General features: G+C 42.5%; 1 protein-coding gene across 3 annotated transcripts in view; it reads left to right on the forward strand.

Moving 5' to 3' along the window:
• Positions 1–14,152, forward strand: part of ADAMTSL4 (ADAMTS like 4) — a 113,887-nt gene extending 99,735 nt beyond the window's left edge. For 2 of the 3 annotated variants that reach the window (XM_072115102.1, XM_072115103.1), the window contains 11 exons: positions 241–445; positions 1,894–2,066; positions 6,438–6,546; positions 6,637–6,882; positions 7,010–7,139; positions 7,781–7,985; positions 8,102–8,275; positions 8,464–8,637; positions 8,717–8,896; positions 9,513–9,657; positions 11,160–14,152. In XM_072115102.1, the coding sequence (XP_071971203.1) occupies positions 241–445; positions 1,894–2,066; positions 6,438–6,546; positions 6,637–6,882; positions 7,010–7,139; positions 7,781–7,985; positions 8,102–8,275; positions 8,464–8,637; positions 8,717–8,896; positions 9,513–9,657; positions 11,160–11,296 (1,878 nt within the window). In that variant the 3' untranslated portion in view covers positions 11,297–14,152. Of the gene's footprint in view, positions 1–240; positions 446–1,893; positions 2,067–6,437; positions 6,547–6,636; positions 6,883–7,009; positions 7,140–7,780; positions 7,986–8,101; positions 8,276–8,463; positions 8,638–8,716; positions 8,897–9,512; positions 9,728–11,159 lie in introns of all 3 variants that reach the window. The other variant, XM_072115104.1, reaches the window with a different exon arrangement.
• Positions 14,153–19,104: the final 4,952 nt, after the last annotated feature.

Genomic DNA, 19,104 nt, shown 5'->3' on the forward strand with positions numbered 1-19,104 from the left:
ACCCTGTGGACCCCAAAGCAGCTGCTATGGCTGCTACCCCTGTAGTTACGCCCCTTGTATTCTGATGGTGTGCAGTAACATTAGATTAGATTCCATAGACAATCTACTACTGTCTGCAGAATATAGACCCTGACAATATAAATCAATTAAAATATTGATAACTTGCCCTGTGCTGTACAATACATAAATATTGCTTCTATATGGCTTTAGAATTAACACTAAGATTTTTCCTATCTGCAGAGCCCTGGCTGTGATGGCATATTGGGATCAAACAGCACCCTGGACACCTGTGGGGTGTGCGGTGGAGATGGCTCTACATGCAAGTTCATCACGGGGACATTCAAGGACACTAATATTCCTATTGGCTACCACAAAATTCTGGAGATCCCAAAAGGGGCCACACAGATCAGTGTTCGAGAACTTACTTGGAGCCCTAACTATCTAGGTAAGAAATATTCTGTTGGAACAAGGGACTACACGCACCACAGGTTAAGAGCCTGGGCTCTGGAATCGATAGAGGTATCCTAACTACAACATCAGTGAAGCTACCTCAACCCTATTTCTCATTTTCCCAGATACAGCAACCTTGGTTTTAGTCTCAAGAGAATGTTCTAAGTGCTCAGGTCTAGTGTTGTGCAGAGAATTGGAGAGACCGCAATGTTTGTCAAGACAAAAGGTCTACTTGGTCCCATGCTGTTATTATGCCCATAAAGAGGTGCAGAACAAGAAACCGTACCAGATGACCAATGCTAACATCTCAAAATTGCTCATACTGTTGTCGTAAAAACTTATCCATGTTAGTATATGTTAGTATCTTCCATTTGAACAGTTGCTCCATTTCTGTTCTAAACCATCCGGTTTTCCGAATTTTTCCGATTTGCCCTGAATTGCCCCGGGTATTTTTGTGCCCGCGATCAGATTTTGGCGCATCGGCGTTGGCGTGCACGAGACAGAAATCGGGGGGCGTGGCTGTCGGACAACCCAACGGATTCGGACAACGCGCAAGATTTAACATTTAGAATTGTGTCACAAGAGACGGACTTACAAGCACCGGAAAGAAGAAGGTGAACTCCGGCTGACCTCAGTGGGGAAACGGATGCAGGAACTCGTGCGCATGACCTTCATGAATCGCGCCGGACTTCATCCTCGTCGGACCGTCCGAATCTGGGATCGCGACAGGATCGGGTAAGTAAATTTGCCCCAATGAATCTGAAGTGTGTATGGGCTTCTGGTTGCATATCCCAATGACAGATGTTGGAGGAGATGAGAACAAGGCATTCTGGATTGTAGCATACTGATCCATCGAGCTTGCAAGAGATTTGCATCCTACCAGAAGGGTTTGGCAGCAACTTATTTCTCTCTCTTCCCTTAAAACAACAGGCTTACCGGAGGAAGAATAGCAGATAGCTAAACAAGACCCAAATTAAGTAAAACACAGTGGGAACAAGACGCTTGGAAGATACATCAAGGAAGAGTAGAAATTTGGCTCTGTATGGAGCCGGAGGGTGGAAACTCAGACAAGTGGAGGATATAATAGATTACATAAAAGAGACAGAGTAATTAGAACAATATTAATTAAAAACAGAAGCAGACGCAAAATAGATACAGAGGAAAGGAATTAAATTAGGAAGGATGTAAAAGCTTAATATTGGACAACCTCCATTCTGCTGAGGAAATTGGACATTTAGTAGGATGAACTTCAGTCATGTAGACCAAGGATTACACCGTACCGTAAGCAATGTAGAACTTCTGGTGGATGAAGATGATGGGATTCAAATGGATAAGGAAATCCACATCCTAAAAATAATATAACAATGTTATATGATATGTGACAGTAGAAGTCTAGATTTTCTGATGGCTTGAAATCTACAACTTCTTCTAAATGTATTTCAGCTTTGAGAAATCGATTGGGTAAATCCATTATCAACGGTAACTGGGCAGTAGACCCACCTGGAAAGTACGAAGCAGGAAGTACTGTGTTTACCTACACCCAACCAGGACGTGAGGAACAACAAGGGGAATCATTCGCTGCCCCCGGACCCACCTCTGAAGCCCTTGATGTCTATGTGAGTATGAACTCAAAATCCACGCCCCAGACCAAATGTCAAAAAGTATTTGTAGACTACAGACCATAAACTCTCAGGTCTTCTTCAGCTTCACGGGACACTGTAGACACATATTTACCCAGAATACCAGTAGTGTATTGGTATGACCTTGTATATCTCGTTCAAATTCTATCCATCTCAATCTATATGTAGATGAGTTAGTAGTCCAGAATTCCCAGACTTTTGCAGTTTGTTCTTTTTATGACCACCAGCTGACTTGTTCTCTACTGTGTTTATCTCTGGGGGCTCACGTGCCAACTGAGATCTAATTGAAACCTTCTATGTTAAATGATTTACAACTGATGTGATTGCACCAGTTGTGGATCCTGTGCCAAGCTTGAGGTTACCTCATGTGCGATGAAAGAGAAGGGCTGCCTGCTGCTGCTGCCGTCTGGGGTGGGCACAATCAAGAGAGGTGCAGAAAGGTTTGCACAATCTCATTTACTTGTGGAGCCCTTAGGTGGTCATGGCAAGAACAACAGAGAACAGTGAGACAAGGCCAGATAGAGGAGTCCAGATGTTTGGTGGAACCAAATGCTTTGTTAGTAGGTGGGCTTTTATGTGTCTGATCTTCCGTCTGTATAGAGTTTATTGTAATCCTGTCCTTGTGCTGACCATGGGACTGCTACAAGGAGGGTTTCCATTGATGGGATACACCATAAGTTCTCCCTTGGCTTCACCAGGGGAGTCCCATGAAATAGATGTGTCAGCCACTCCATATGTTAAAGCATTCTATGAAGCTCTAGTTTTTCAAAACAGTTCTCAAATACCCAAGCAGGTTTTAGAGCCTTGTTCAATTCTTATACATGTAAAAATGGGCAATCCTGGTCTATGGTTATTATCAACTACAATATCAAAACCACCTGGCTAATATAGTATTGATGTCCCTTGTTCCAACAAAACCGCTGTAACCCATCAAAGCATTGCTTTTAAAAGACCCATGACGGCATCTGGCACCAAGACGTTAAGATCCTTTAAGTTGCAATTTAGGGCCTCCAAGAATGGACCTTTGTGTTTCCAGCCCATTCCCCAGATGCTCAATCAGAATACGTTTTGGGGAATTTGGAGGCCAAGTCATTACTCTGAACTTGTATCATGTTGCCATTAGTGACTACAGATCCTAAGAAGAAGGTACATGTCACCTTATCACCTACATTAATACCATGGTCCAAGCTTTCCCTGGGGAACCATTCCTTGGACGCCTTTGACTCCCCTCCTGTTCTCAAATTGCCCTTCCTAAGCAATAGCTACTACCTACCAGGAATCTAGTCATCAAAATGTAATGCAATGGTGAGTGGTGTTCATGCTACTGGGGTTCAGAGCACATCCAAAACATGTTCTGATGGGGCAGAATTCGATGGACACCAGGTAAAAAGATGTCCTCCTTCCCTTATTTTCTGGGTCAATTTTAGAAAATCATCTTTAGTTGGCCAAGCAAGGACAATGGGGCAGATTTACTTACCCGTCCCGTCGCGATCCCCGAGGTGCGTTGTCCGATGAGGATTCAGAGCTTCCCCCGATTCACTAAGATCGTGCGTCCAATATCCTTCTTGTGTCGCTTCCCCCGCTGAGGTCCGCCCGGAGTTCACCATCTTCTTCCCGGTGCATGTAAGTGCATGGCTTGCGACACAATTGTGAATGTTAAATCCCACGCTTAGTCCGAATCAGTCGGGTTGTCCAACGGCCACGACCCCCAATTTGTGTCACATGAAAGTTGGCGCGATTGCGAGTGCCAAAAACCCCATTTAAACGGGAAAGGCTGGGAGACCCGACAAAAGTGCGGTCCGCGGACCCGTAGTAAATGGGCCCCATTATCTAGACAGGTTTACCTTCTTTTGAAAGGTTCTTGGCTTCTAGAACAGTCCCATTGATGGCTTTTTTTCTTAGTAACAACAATCTGAAATTTCCAGGTCTTTGAATGACTTCTATAAATTTAGATTTAATGTTCCACGTTTGAAAAAATCATGTGAACGGAAAGACCTGTGGTCCAAGTTTGGGTTTTATTTGGAAGCCACAAAATATGGAAAACTATTTTCTTAAATTTCCTGTATGAAGGAAAAGAAAACACAGTCTATTTCTATTATATTTTCGATTACATTTATGGGAACAGATCTAAGTTTTATAGAAAATGTCTTAGGATGGTATATCACTCACTTGAGATTAAAAAATCCCGGAGGAACCTTACCCAAAACATAAAATTTACATAAACATTCCACTTCCATTCCGAAAAACCAAAAGTTCCACAATAGAACCCCATGCCAGAAGCCCAACGTATCCCAGATGGAATAGGACATGTGAGCTGCTTGATTATTTAATATTCTAAATGATAGAAACTTATTTAACCCTTTAATAGCAAGGTCTTTCAACAAACCCTGAAATCAAAACACTCATCTCTGCTTTGAATGTTAGTGTAGCTGTTGGGAGGAAACCTAGCTGCTGTGACTCTTCCCCTTCCCTCTATATAGAGCTTCTATGTAATCTCATACCAAAAAGTGAGTGTAGTGAGTCGATAAGAACCAAAGTAAGTAGTAGCTTCCCCTAACACTCATAGGACCTGCTGTGGCCAATTGGTGGCCTCACTGGACTCTTGTGATCTCACTTTTCCGTGTCCTGCACCTTCTGTGACCAATGATTTGCTCCTGCCATGATCCGGACACTACCGGCATGGTCACAAGTGCTGGGAACTCTAAGAACCAGGATCCAGAAAAAGGTAAGTCCACAATTTTTTGGCCTAACCTTACCGTAGCCATCAGATTTTTTTTTGTTTTTTTTTAAAGGGATTCTTCAAAAGCCCCTTTAACCTAAAATCTACCTATATCACATGGCATATTTGTTCATTTATGGATTATTAGATTTAGGAGGAATTATACTCAATTTTTTAAATAAGATGATGAAGAAAGCAGGAGAAGAGCATTCGGTCACATGAAGGGCTCAATTATGGGTTTTTTTGAACCACTGGTTGACCCTCAGCTGATAAAACCCCTAATCCACGTCTTGTAATTCTATGATAATAGTTGGCGCCATGGTTGGGACATGACAAGGGACACTGATACAGTGCGGTCTCCGATGATCCCTGCTCAGGGCCGCAGAAAGTTTATGAAAACACCAAAAAAATCTCCAAAACAACACATGCGATCAGCGCGAAAGAAGTTTCCAGCAGGAGATATGAGCTGGAGTGGACGCCGGCCGGTGAGATCACTGCTGCTATTGTCATCAGTGAGGCATCCACGGGCCACGGCCTCTGCTTTCCTCCGCTGACCTGTGCCCTAGTTGGGACACGATTAGGTCGGCGGTGCTCGTAGAAGTATCTATAATGATTCATATCCTCCCGCTGACTGATGAGCTAATTGTTGGACTTAGTCCGGTCACATACAGAGAAACTTTCCCTTCCCATCTTAAAGGTAACACTCTTTTTTGAGTATATCTAATAAAGTTTTGTCTATACAAATAGTGTCACCATGGTAACAGACTACAAACAAACTCTGTGTAGTCTGATCCCCCCTCTCTTCTACTTTCTTTAGAGAGAGTCCAGTAATTTATGGCTGCAACATATGATTTCTGTGGGCCATGACCTAGGAGACACATTATACTCATGAACCAGGAAGAGCAGGATGTACACTCTACAGTTTCTCTCATTTCAGAAAAGTTGATTGATGTTATGCTGTAAAGTGTTTATTTTATCACATTTGCTTCGCACAAATGGCTTCCAGGCGGTGGCTGTCATATTTGGAGGCCAAAATCTCTTTAGTCTGTTTATTGTGTGATAATTATTTTATGACATACAGGATTTGGGTAGACTAAGAGGTCACATTGTGAAGTCCTGTGTAAAGAGAGAGGTCACAATGGGAAGTCCTATGTAACAGCAGTCTATGTGGTATATAGGAGCTCTAGTGCCATCTAGTGTCAGAGACTTCTAACTGCATGATAAATGAATTTCTGGTGAGAGACCAGTCCTGTGAGTAACAGCTCATCCATGCAGAACTACAACTCCCAGCATAAACTGCAGAATTATCAGGGAGGGGGTCCCACAGCTTATATCTAAATAACATATCTTCCCAATTCTGGAGGATGTTAAAAGTGGATTTTTTGCAGGCTCCACTGTATATGACATGTTTTAAGGATGCAGGATGTGTCATCCTTATTAGATGACAGGTTAGAAAGGTTAGATTTTCCTAAATTACTCCTCTTTAATGCAAATTAGCATAAACATTGTGCTCTAGGGTCCCAGGTTATACGTCAGTCCTGCAAAATCTGTCATGTAGGGATTCATCTTTATTAGTAGACTGCATGTAAAACCCTCCTGTTCTAAACTTTTCATTCCTCTCTTTCCAGATGATATTTCAGCAAGACAATCCTGGTGTCTCCTTCCAGTATTTCATCTCCTCGCCACCCGGTCCTGATAACCCCAGTCACGTCCCTCACGTCCCACAGCAGGAATATGGTAAGGACTACTTCTGCATGGTAGGAGATGGGGGACAACATGGCTGCTATCTTGAGTGTTGGGGTCCCATAATATCTGTTCTCTTTAAAGGTTCAAGGTCAATATCATCCAGTGATTCAGTCCCACAGACCAACGTGCAAAATCACCCTGTGGAGGAGCGTATCCAGGTCCCACCACCGCAGGCAAGGCCTCCACCACAGCGGCCAGCCGGAACACTGCAGCGCAACATTCGTGTCCCTCCTCTTTCGGCTCCTCCTGTTCACTTTTGGCCAGAGCAACCCCAGTTTTTCTGGAGGCGCGTTGGAAACACTCCATGTTCTGTTACCTGTGGGAAAGGTGATTGTTCTTTACCTCCGAATTTAGAATTTTAAGAGAAATCAACAATACTTTTCTATCACTCACATGGTTTGGGATTTTCTCTGACATTAGTGTAAATCTTCTAACTTTTACTGTCTTTTCTCAGGGTTCTGGTACCCCATCTACCAGTGCGTGTCCAGAAGTTCTTTGGATGAGGTCAACGAGGAGGAATGTGACTCATCCACAAAGCCCTTCCCTCAGGAGGAGGCCTGTAACACCCAACCGTGCCCTGCATTGTAAGCACAACACGTTATCACATATCATCCACCAATATCCATCATTCATTGTCATTGAGGTGGGGTCCTCGTTAATCCTGAGTTGATGAATTATGGAATCTCTCAATCTCCTTGCACATAAATTCTACTTTTGTAGGAATGCGTCAAAAGTGGCATGAAAAGGGTCTACAAGAAGTTGATGTGGCTTGGCTCTTTGAATCAGGATTGGTTTGAGGCTTGGTCTGATCCCAATCTTCTGTGGAGATGTGTATCGGTTTCATAAGATACGTTTTAAAGCCATTTTCACTCAACTTCAATAATCTTAAAAGTCATCAAAAAATCTCTTCCAGCAAAGAGCTTCGTGTGCCAGACAACCTTGGTTCAAGCACTGATTTGGCCAAGTCAAACTGTCTGAGTCACGGTGGAAAATGTATTGTACATCAGTAGCCAGCAAAGTTTTAAAAACTGAGTTTTATTACTATTTGGCTGATAAGTTCCGTAGTGCTTATCCAAAAACAGATTTCATGGAATCGACAGAACAGCTACGAGAATACTAGTCGTAGAGACAAAAAAACTTCAGAACATCTCTCTTCTGAAAAGAAACTTTTTGTCCTAATTTCATACAACCCTATTAATATCTTATGTTCTCCACTTTTTCACAGCTGGGACGTTGGTAACTGGTCGGTTTGCAGCAGAACATGCGGTAGTGGAATACAGCATCGACAAGTCCTGTGTCGGCAAATGTATGCAAACCGGACCACCATGGTTCATCCACAGAGGTGTGGCAACTTGGTGAAGCCAAATGTTACCCAGACATGCCAAATCCGTATCTGCAGCCACTGGGAGATCCAAAGCAACTGGAGTTCGGTAAAGGAGGACTAAAACACCTGTAGATTTTGAGAAAAAAATGACTAGGCCTTGACTTAGGTCTTCATTTTCCTCATAATATATTTTAATTGACATCACTATTGTTGTATCAACAGTGTTCAGTCATGTGTGGCCTTGGCCAAAGGACCCGCCATGTCAGATGTATCAGTAACCAAGGAGACATCATCGGTGAGGGAGAATGCAGCAACCGTCTCCGTCCTAGGACCAATGAGGTCTGTGATATGGGACCTTGTGTTCGGAGCTGGTTCCACAACGAATGGAGCTCCACAGTAAGTAGCCATTGAGAAACATCCATTCTCCTCCTCCGATTCTACTATGTGGTATTGTAGAATTCCCTCAAATTTGAAAAACCTGCAATGCTGGATACAGCCCATGACCGAGAGTAGCAATACATCTTAGACAACCCCTTTATAGTTTCTTTCTTGTAATGCTTCATCTTAAATCTTATTATTTGCAGTGTTCTTCTGAATGTGGACCTGGGATCCAGCGCCGTTCCGTCTTCTGTCTCTCTAGCTCTCCAATGGATGACACCCAAGATGGCTGTCCAGGAAATAAACCTTCTGACATGAGGGTGTGCAACAGTGGGCCTTGTGAGCGGACAGTAAAGTGGTACACAGGTCCTTGGTCTCAGGTATATAGTCCAACTTCAGTCTGTTAATGAAAAAATATATGGTGTTTATGGTGTCTAATACCTTCTTTCTCTTCTCCAGTGCTCTGCAGATTGTGATGATGGTTCGCAGAGACGTGATGTGATCTGCATCAGTAAAATGGGCTCTGACTTTAATGTGACAGATGCATCAGAGTGTGCCCATCTTGAGAAGCCACCTAGCATACAGTCTTGCAGTGCTGGGCCCTGTGGATCTCGCTGGTTCACAACTCCTTGGAGCACAGTGAGTGGCACAAATCAACATCAACGTAATCTAAAATCTTCTCCTGACTATCCCTCTTATTCTCAGTTTTGCCCATCCATATAGTGTTCATAGTCTTGAACTTTCTTTTTTTCTCGATCCATTTAGTGTTCATTCTTCTTCTTGGTCTTCTCCATCCATGTAGTGTTCAGTCTTTTTCTTGGTCTTCTCCATCCATGTAGTGTTCAGTCTTTTTCTTGGTCTTCTCCATCCATGTAGTGTTCAGTCTTTTTCTTGGTCTTCTCCATCCATGTAGTGTTCATGGTCTTCTTCTCGGTCTAGTCCATCCATCTAGTGTTTATAGTCTTTTTATTGGTCTACCCTAACCATGTAGTGTTGTCTTTTTCTTGGTCTTGTCCAACCATCTATTGTTTAGTTTTTTTTCTTGGTCTTATCCATCTATGTACTGTCCATAGTCTTTTTTTCTTGGTCTTGTCCGTACATGTAGTGGTCATAGTCTTTTTATCAGTCTTTTCTATTAATTTAGTATGCTCTTTTTCTTGGTCTTCTCAATCCATTTAGTCGTTATTCTTTTTCCTGGTCTTCTCCATCCATGTCATCTCCACAGTCTTATTTTTGGTCTTGTCCATCCATCTAGTGTTCCCAGTCCTGTGAAGGTGGTGTGCAGGTAAGAGAGGTGCGTTGCCTAACACCTGACAAGACTTATAGTCATCAGTGTGACCTGGATTCCAAGCCGGATGAGAAGAGACCATGTAATCCGCAGCCATGTTCCTCTGTACTAGGTGAGGAGAGGGAGGACACCGTCCAGCCTTGACCTGACATTACACTGCTGACCTTTCCGGCAGCTCAGAGGTTAATAAACAACAGTAAATGCTTTGCAGTGCGAGAAAGTCAATCATAGTGGATTGATCATAATAGCTGCTAATCATTGTAGGTATTAGATGTAGATGCAGAGCTTAAGGCACGTGTGTCCTGACCTTATTTGATGTGTAGTGTGGACTAAACTGTGTGACACAGATCTCATGCACCATCTACATTACATACACTTACATCATGGCTCCTGCCTTTCTTTACACCATCACATGATTGGACCTCCAAGATGAGCGGAAAATTCTTATTTATAGAGAATACCAAAATTTTTTCCAAAACTTGAGGATTCACATCAATTGTGGTGCGTCCATTGATGATTCCACAGGAGTAGCAGTGCTTCAATCATTTGGGCTCCCTTAGACACTAGTCATTATATCCGTACAGGAATTCTAGTTTAAGGATATGGGAAGATGTGCAGGAGAGACACGGATCTGACCATCCTGCCTTTCTATGTTATCTTATGGCCAGTTGTAACAGCGTATGCACCAACGTTACAACAACTATAATAAATGGTATAAGAAGCCAGATGTACAATATTGTCAGGGTGTTCTGCATTTCAAGGGTTCGTCCACCTATAGGCACCATATTACAATTCATATAAGGATATAATCAACATATAACATCGAGTCCCGATGTAACTACATCACTAAATTGCAACCTGTATTAGACTCTAGATCTGGTTTGGCAAGCTCTGTGTAGCGCTGCAGAATATATTGGCACTATATAAATAAAGGAATTATTATTATAACTGCATTCACAGCACTGTAGGCTTCAGAGCTGAAATCTCCCTACTGTCTACATACCATTTAAAGATTATTTTTACATTATAGAAGGGTTTCCTCCATGACACACGCCACTGGAATCCCCCCATTCAACATTAAAAAAAAACTTAAAAGGGCATCTACCACCAGGGTGAAGGACTGTATCCAAATGCATCTGAGGGGCTCCAGGCACCATGGATGTTAAAGGAGCCTGGAGCCCCTCAGGCTCATTTGCAAACAGTCTTTCATCTTGGTGGTAGATGTCCTTTAAGGTTGAAGACACACACAGATTTGTTGCTTTTCTTATACAGGAACACTATACACTCAAGAGGAACATAACTTTTTCTTCCCAATGGAAAATACATTCTGGCAAAATGTGCATTATAAAAAAGATCAAAAATTCTCTGCCTGTCTCTGGCCCAAAAAGGAAAACTCCAGAAAAAAATTATCTATAAAATATTCAGAAAGATTTAATTGGATTTGACATATACAAACAACTAATACAATACTGGATGCAAATAACTTCAGACCGTACACAAAAAAGTAAACCCCCTTTGAGCACATAAAACGCCTGTACACGTAGCACGTGATTGTGGATTGTCGTAACGTTTTGTATTTTCCTCTCTGATAACATTTTGTCTTTTCTGATCCAGATGACAACTGCCGGGATCGGTATCACAATTGCCCCGTGGTGGTCCAAGCCCGACTCTGCGTCTACGCCTATTACAAACAAGCGTGTTGTTCCTCCTGTGCCCACTCCCTGCAACGAAGGACGTCTGAGAGCAGATAGCGAGCGAGCCGCCAGTCCCCATCCCCCACCTCACCAGATTTTATATTTTATATAAGCAGAAGAGACAGTATTTATTTACGTTTTTAGCGCAAAGTTAAGGGGCCAACGTCCCGACGGAGCTGCGGCCCGAGGACAGAATTGTATATTTGCTTTTAAGGTTCTCCTCCCGGATGAGAGGACGATTTTGCTTTTCCGATTCTTTTACGGTGCTAAATAACAACATGTATATCGCCATCTTCTCTCACCTGGAAAATCAGTCAATGCTGGCATCAGCCACAAATCATCTAACATATTAGACCAGTACCCACCTATATGGTCAACTTAGCATCTTCTCTTATAATCAAAAACCCTTAAAGAGGTTCATCTAAAATTGGAAAAATCTGGCTTCACGTTCCTTAAAAATGGCACCACACCTTTTACACAGGTTGAGTCTAGTATTGCAGGTCAGCTCTGGTCAGAGCTGGAGTACCGCACGCAAACCGATAGACAAAACAAAGCAGCCACGTTTTTCTAATCCTGGACAAGCCACAGGATTGTGGTGGTAACCAGTTTTACCTCAGAAAACAGCGCCACACCAGTCCACAGGTTATGAGTGGTATTGCAACTTGTGAAGAAATGTTTTTCTAATCCTGAACAAGGGGAAGTGTTTTTTTTTATGTTGTAAATGGCTGCCACAGCTTTATATATAACTATATAGCATTCTCATATTGAGGTTGATGCACCTCGTTTTGTGGCAAAATGTCTCCCCATCGCTTCAGCCTCTTTCATATTGGTTCTCCATTGTAAGGAACACCTGTCTTCTACATTTAGGTGCAGTGCGACCCCATAAGTTAATATTACTTCAGATGTCGCAGGGCGACACAACGTCAAGACACGAGGTGGAAGTCGCAGTGTGGAGTCTCAGCCATATTGTGTGTTATGTAACAAAATGGCTGCCTCCACCTCATGTAGGAGACAGGTACACGATCAGGGAATTATTGATGGTGCTTTTAACCTATTTTCTCTCAAAATTGCTGTAATATTCCATAACATCAAGAGGATCATTACTGTGAAAGTCAGACAATCACTGTCAGTAACATAAAATGGTGGCAAAATTATTCTCCAGGTAGTTTGAAGGTCAAAATCCTGACTAAATCTATATAAAAATGTTAGATTTATACATACTAGGCCTCATTTCTGTAATGTTGCACAACGCAACCAATCAGAGCACAGTTTTCATTTTTCCAGAGGGGTTTTACAGATAAAAGCTGAGATCGGATTGGATAATGAAGGAGCTTGATAATTTAGTTGGTTTCTTTTGGAAACAGACAACAAGTTAGCTCATCTCAACTCACGTTAGCTGCACCATATTTTTTTTTCTAAATTTAGACAAACTCCTTAAAGAAGTAATTTAAGGAAAGACACACAGCCCCTTAAACAGGGAGTTTAAAGGGTTTCTGACTTGAAGTAAACAGGCTTCAAATTGCCGCTGACTACAAAATGGCTGCTACCATTATGTGCCTCTAACAGGTCCATTGTTATTGAGTGGTCTCAGGACAGGGCCTGTAAATTGCCACAATGCTGTGCCGTGTATACGTATGCCTTAAAGACACTTGAGTGGGGTTATTATATCTAGCATATTTTACCCTGATCTTTGTTATGTTATGTTTCTGTTTAGGCATATCATATGCTTGAAGAGGCTTCAAGGACTTATTAGTAATATGAGGGGTCAGGTCAGGGTCGGCTCCAGGTTTCAGTAGGCCCCTGGGTGACAGAGCCTCAGTGGGCCCCTTTGCAGTGAACTCCCATGGCTGTATTAAAAATTTAGGAAACAGTCTCCTGTTTCCTAAAATATTTCCTAGTTTATCATAACAAACAGCCCCCACATGGTTATTTATTATAAAGCCCCCCTCTCCCACTATGGATTCCTTATGTACAGCCTTATGTGGGCTCCCCCAGCAACCCTAGGCCCTGGCAGTTGCCCCTTATGCCCAGTGCTGGCGTCGGCCCTGGGTCTCGTGGCGACAGAGCACCATTATTCTCATGGATAACCTGTAATTCCAGCTATAGCCACACTTGTTTGTATGGCGCTGTTCCAAAATAAACAATGAATTTCCTGTAGCACTTCATACCGGTGGCTGATCAGGGTCCTCTAGACCACCAGTCATACATTGACAACATCAACAATAGTCCATCCACTGATTGTCCAGGACAATCCCTTCAACAGTGAAGACCCCCCTACTTATCTAGATCACCATTTGTTGTGATATCTTCTCATATTGTAGAACAGTGGTTTGTCCCACCCCATCCACATCTCTTAATAGATAACTATGTAATAGTCACATGATCCTAAATGTTGACTTTGGGGGACACCTGTTTCTCATAGAGAATAGCATGCTGGGAGATTACATATAACTTTATGTCAGATTATACTCTATAGAACCAGACCTCGACTCACATTTCAGTATTGTAATATATAGAGTGCAGGATATTCTTAAAGGAGCACTCCGGACATAACTGTTAATCTTTGTGGGCGGAGCATGACATGGATTGGATTCAGCAATCCTCGTAGTATGCTCCTCCCATTTAAGTCACGAACCATAAACAAGTTATCCTGGAGTATTCCTTTAAGACAATTTCATAAGTATTTTTGTCAATTTTCAATCATTTTATATTCAAATAAAATTTTTAGCAAAAAATGTACCAAACTTATCACTGAGAATTTCTTCTCATATTCCAGCTGTTACATCATTATAGACTGTGTCCATTGTTTTCTTGTAAATTTTTAATTTATTTTTTAAGAAAGAAGATTTATGTTTTTTTTTTGTTTCTTATGGAAAGAGATTGTAAAAAATATTAAATTTTTTGGAAAATTGATTCTCTGCTTGATCTCTTTATTTTGACTAATGATTTCTTATTAAGAGGTTAATACAGTCAGAGAGTCTAAATGTGGTGTTCTGGAGAGATCCCCCATATCCCCTACTTCCCAAATCTCATTTACCTGGGCTGCAGGGAGTGGGGATCACTTTTATGTTGCATGTTTGTTGTGGTGATCAAAATGAGGAAGGATTATAAATTGGGAGCTACAGCCAGGGACGGATCCAGGCTTCAAAAGGCCCCTGGGCGACAGAGCCTTAGTAGGCCCCTTTGCAATGAACTCAGTTGGCGGAATTAAAAAAAACTAAATTAAAGAAATTAAAACAGTCTCCTGTGCCCTAAAATATTCCCTAGCCCCCACGTGGGTTATTTTATATAGGCTGCCGGGGACTGATTAGGCCATTCCGGGTGCTGGCGCCAACCCTGGATACATCAAAGGGGGCATTTTTAGGGGAGTTAGGAGGGAGCCACAATGGGGGAAGTTATTATACAGTTTAGGGGGGCACAGGAAAAGTGCATTATAAGAGTGTGGGGGCACAGGAACAGGGTTATTATATATTGCGGCGGTGCCTCGGAATTGAGGGTACAGACGGTCCCCTACTTAAGAACACTCGACTTACATACGACCCCTAGTTACAAACGGACCTCTGAATGTTGATAATTCACTGAACTTTATCCCTTGGCTACAATGATCAGCTGTAAGCTTAATATTTATTGTTGATCCTGGATTTTATGAGAGTCCAACATTTTTAAAATACAATTGTCACAGAGACCAAAAAATGTGGGTGGGGTTACAGTTATAGAATATACAGTTCCCACTTACATACAAATCCAACAAACCTACAGAATCTATCTTGTACATAACCAGGGACTGCCTGTATTATCATTCAACACTCTTGGGATAGAGAAAGGTTGGTATTATACTATGTAGCAGCTGCTTGCGTGGAGATTACATACTTTGGAAGCCACTAAGGGGGACATTTTATAGGGGGTTAGGGGTATGTTTCCATTAAAATGTTCTAAGGAACAACCTCTGTCCAAAAGCTGATATTGTATGGACCAAGCAGACTCGTATAAAGGGGCTTCAGTGTTCATCTCCATATATTACCCATGCAGAAATATAACAGCTGCTATTCCTTCCCATCATCACATCTGGGATTAATAAGGACTGGATCCTTCTTAAAGGGGTTGTCCCGAGGATAATTTTTTTTTATCTCTCCACAGGATATCAATGAGTATGTCCAGCTAATGGACCTGTTACCACTAATTGATGGTGCGGCAGGTCCAGCATGTGCCCTTCCAGAATATTTCATGTCTATTGGACATGTAATAATACTGAAATAATACACTGTGTAATGCCCTATTTCAGCCACTTGGTGGTAGTGTGGTACTAGGAGCAGCCTAACCAGGGGAAGAAGTAAGCGCTTTGATATACAATTAAATGGGTCCTTGAGAGTGGACGAGCCCTTAAATAACCTAGCTACTAGGGTGACCAGTCCCACTAGTTTAGATTATTAATAGCTAATTTTATAACGAACAACTCCAGGACATTACAACTAGAGACCTGACCGGTGTTTTCCTAGGTAGGTGAGGAAACGGGGTTGTCTATCTTCAGGTATAGGCAAGGTCTATGGATCCTGATGGCCTAAAGAGAAGCTAAAGTGCTGAAGAGAAGAGCTCATTGTAGATGAGCGAACCCAAAGTGTATGGGAAGGGGTCCCTCTGGCCAAATATATCCCTGACTAGTTATTAGGGAGTTAATTTGCCGGACTGGCCAATCCGGCAATATGACCAGGTCGGGAGGATCGCATCTGAACTGTGACCCCCGAACCTACACTTGGGGTCTGCTCACCTCTAGAGCTCAAGCAAAAAGCCAGTACTTACTGGGCTCCTTGGGTTCCTCCCTCCCAATAAGGGGTCACTTGTAAGGTGACCTTATCAATAAATAAGTAGCATTATTCATCTAAATATGAAACTATAATGTAACAGAGACATGGTAGCCACATGCTGGCAGCGATATTCTCTGAATTCATACATTTTGGGTCTTGTGTTTCTCTTGTAACCTCTATCATTGTCTGGGGATTTCTGGATGCAGGCCGTGTACCCTCAGATTTTTAGGCAGGGGACAAGATGAGCCGTCTCCTACACATGGATAATTATAGTCAGTACCAGTACCTTAGCCCATGCATCGGTACCAACATAAAAACTAGGGACTATCCAGGAAAAGTCCTCATTCAGGGGAAAAACTGGTCCACCAGGTCAGGGATGAATCTAAACTCCCTGCTGCCTGAGGCGAGCTATAGAATGGTGCCCCCTCTGCCCCATCCATAAGTGCCCCCTCTGCCCCATCCATAAGTGCCCCCTCTGCCCCATCCATAAGTAATATATCAGGTTATTTTTTTTAGTATGTTACTTCTCATTGCAGTGTCTCGCCCCCATGTTGACATTGGCGGCAAGTCCCCTAATGCTGCACCCATCTTGCTGGAGGTGGTGCTGCCTGAGGCAAGAGGTTCAACTCGCCTCATGAATGGTGCACCCCTGCATCATCCTCAGGTGGGCCAAGGCTCCGATACAAAAGATTCTAAATATCCAGCAGAACACAATGCCAATGCCATATCACTTGATATTAGGGGCTCATTATCTTTGGATAATTCGGGATTACTAGATGTTATTAATGATACATCCGATATAGTGATACACAGACCCGTTATATATGAAGATAGGACCTCAGCATAATGACCCAGAGAACACCAGTATAGCAAAGCTCTCACCCTTCACTAGCCTGATAGTAACTACTATGCTTTCCCAGAAGGGGGCGCTATAATACAGAACAATTGTCATTCATCTCAATACCTAAATGATTCACATCTGCACCAAAAATGTGCAGACAAAATAGCGCAGTATCCTGTATCATATGGTCCAGCAAAATAATGGGTGCCAAGAAACCTGAGAGACCACATAACAGACACCCACCAATTTTGTTTCCATGATGGAGAACATAATAAGAATAATAATTCCTTTATTTATATAGCGCACACAGAGCTGCCACATCAGTCCCTGTCCCCATGGGGATCATAATCTAATCATCCTACCAGTATGTTTTGGAGTGTGGGAGGAAACCGGAGGAAAAACATGGAGAGAACATTCAAATTATTTGCAGATGTTGACCCTGGGACTTGAACCCAGGTCCCCAGCGCTGCAGGGCTGTAATGCTAACCTCTGAGCCACCGTACTGCCAACGCAACATCCATGGACCGCAGCAGGCACAACCACTACTATATCATCTTTAGTGTTAAAATGACTTTTTAAAATGATGTTATTTCCATCAAACAAAATTATCATTTTTTGGCTAAAATAACTAAAGCCCCTGTGGACTTTTCCCCAAATTTTCCCATCTATCTGAATAGTCAATAACCACTGTCTCCCAGCAGGGGGCGATGACTCACACATTTTTTTCTGGCCAATGACAAAAAAAATGACAAAAAAATCACATTTTTAAGATTCTTCAGAATGTAGCAATGTACAAACAAAAATGATCATTTAGAGTTTTAGTTGAAAAATACAATCTCAGGTTACAGAGCCTGACTGTAGTTTGTTGCGCTGATATTGGTCATCAAGTATTATGTTATTTTTGTTATGCTGTTGTACATAATAAAGAGCATCCGATTTATTTATACAACAGCGCCACACTGAACCAAAGGTTGTATCTGGTATTGCAGATAAGCTCAGTTGATGTGAATAGGCTCTGAGATGCAAAGATTCCACCACTGAGTTCACTGCAAAGGGGCCCACTGAGGCTCTGTTACCCAGGGGCCTACTGAAACCTGGAGCTGGCCCTGTTTATGTCATATAGATGCAGGTGCAATCTCTAAAATGTAAGCCTGCCACTGTTGCGCTGGGACCTGCATCTATCACATATGCAGGGCTGTATATACAAATAATGAAAACCTATATAATTGCTTTGGGGCCGGGAGATCAGGGGGACCCCACACTGTGCTGGAGAGCAGACAATTTCCCTGGGCAAGTTGTCAAAAAACAGAAGGTTCAGAGAAACAGATAGAAGTGAGATACCAACCCATACACTCTAGACTGTATCAGCATACTCAGGATGCCAATACGGTTTAAAGCTACAGTAGTAACTAAAGGAAATCTCCCATCAGAATCCATCTTGATTAACCAGGGACACTTACTCATAGATCCAGGCACAAGGACTGTGGTAATCATCTTATATTTGTTATCTATGGCCTCCTGCCTTCCTTCTATAGTCGACTTTTAAAATGATTCTAATGAGCTGGGGGCGTTACCAGAGCCCCTCTGTGCTGCAGTTTTCCCTCCTCCTGCTCTCTCAGCACTTCCCTTTCCATCTGCCATATGTAATCTCACTGCAGCACAGAAAAATTGTGCAATTAGAAGGGGAAGTGCTAGTGCACAGTGTAACAGCTTGTGAAGCTGCAGCACGGAGGTGCTCTGGGAACCCCCACAGTAGTCTGCACATCAGTCAAAAAAAACGGACATGTGAACAGACCCATAGAATGGATGAGTATACTATCTGCAAAGAATACGGATAGCATACTGATGTCAGAAACGCCCGTCTGAAGTGTTCCTTCAAATGGTGCCTGTCCAACAAAATTTACCAAGTCCAATCCCTGCACACACAGATGGCATACCCATACCATAATTACCTATATTAAAGGCAATGCCTGATATGTCAATGTATACAATAGATCTATGAATAGCTACCAATGAAATCAATGACAGCAAATCACTGATCGGCTCCCCCTAGTGGTGGTAGAGCAGTCAACACTTTTAGGTCTTTTTCCTGACACGGGTCATATGATAGCTTTGTCCTGGCATCCACCCAATGTAAGGAATGTGTAGGTAAGCAGAATAATGTAGAAATCAGACATTACCCAATAGCTAGAGGAGAGAATACTCTGTATTACCGGGTGATT

This window comes from Engystomops pustulosus, chromosome 7 (genome assembly GCF_040894005.1).
Source record: "Engystomops pustulosus chromosome 7, aEngPut4.maternal, whole genome shotgun sequence".
NCBI classification, from domain to species: Eukaryota; Metazoa; Chordata; class Amphibia; order Anura; family Leptodactylidae; genus Engystomops; species Engystomops pustulosus.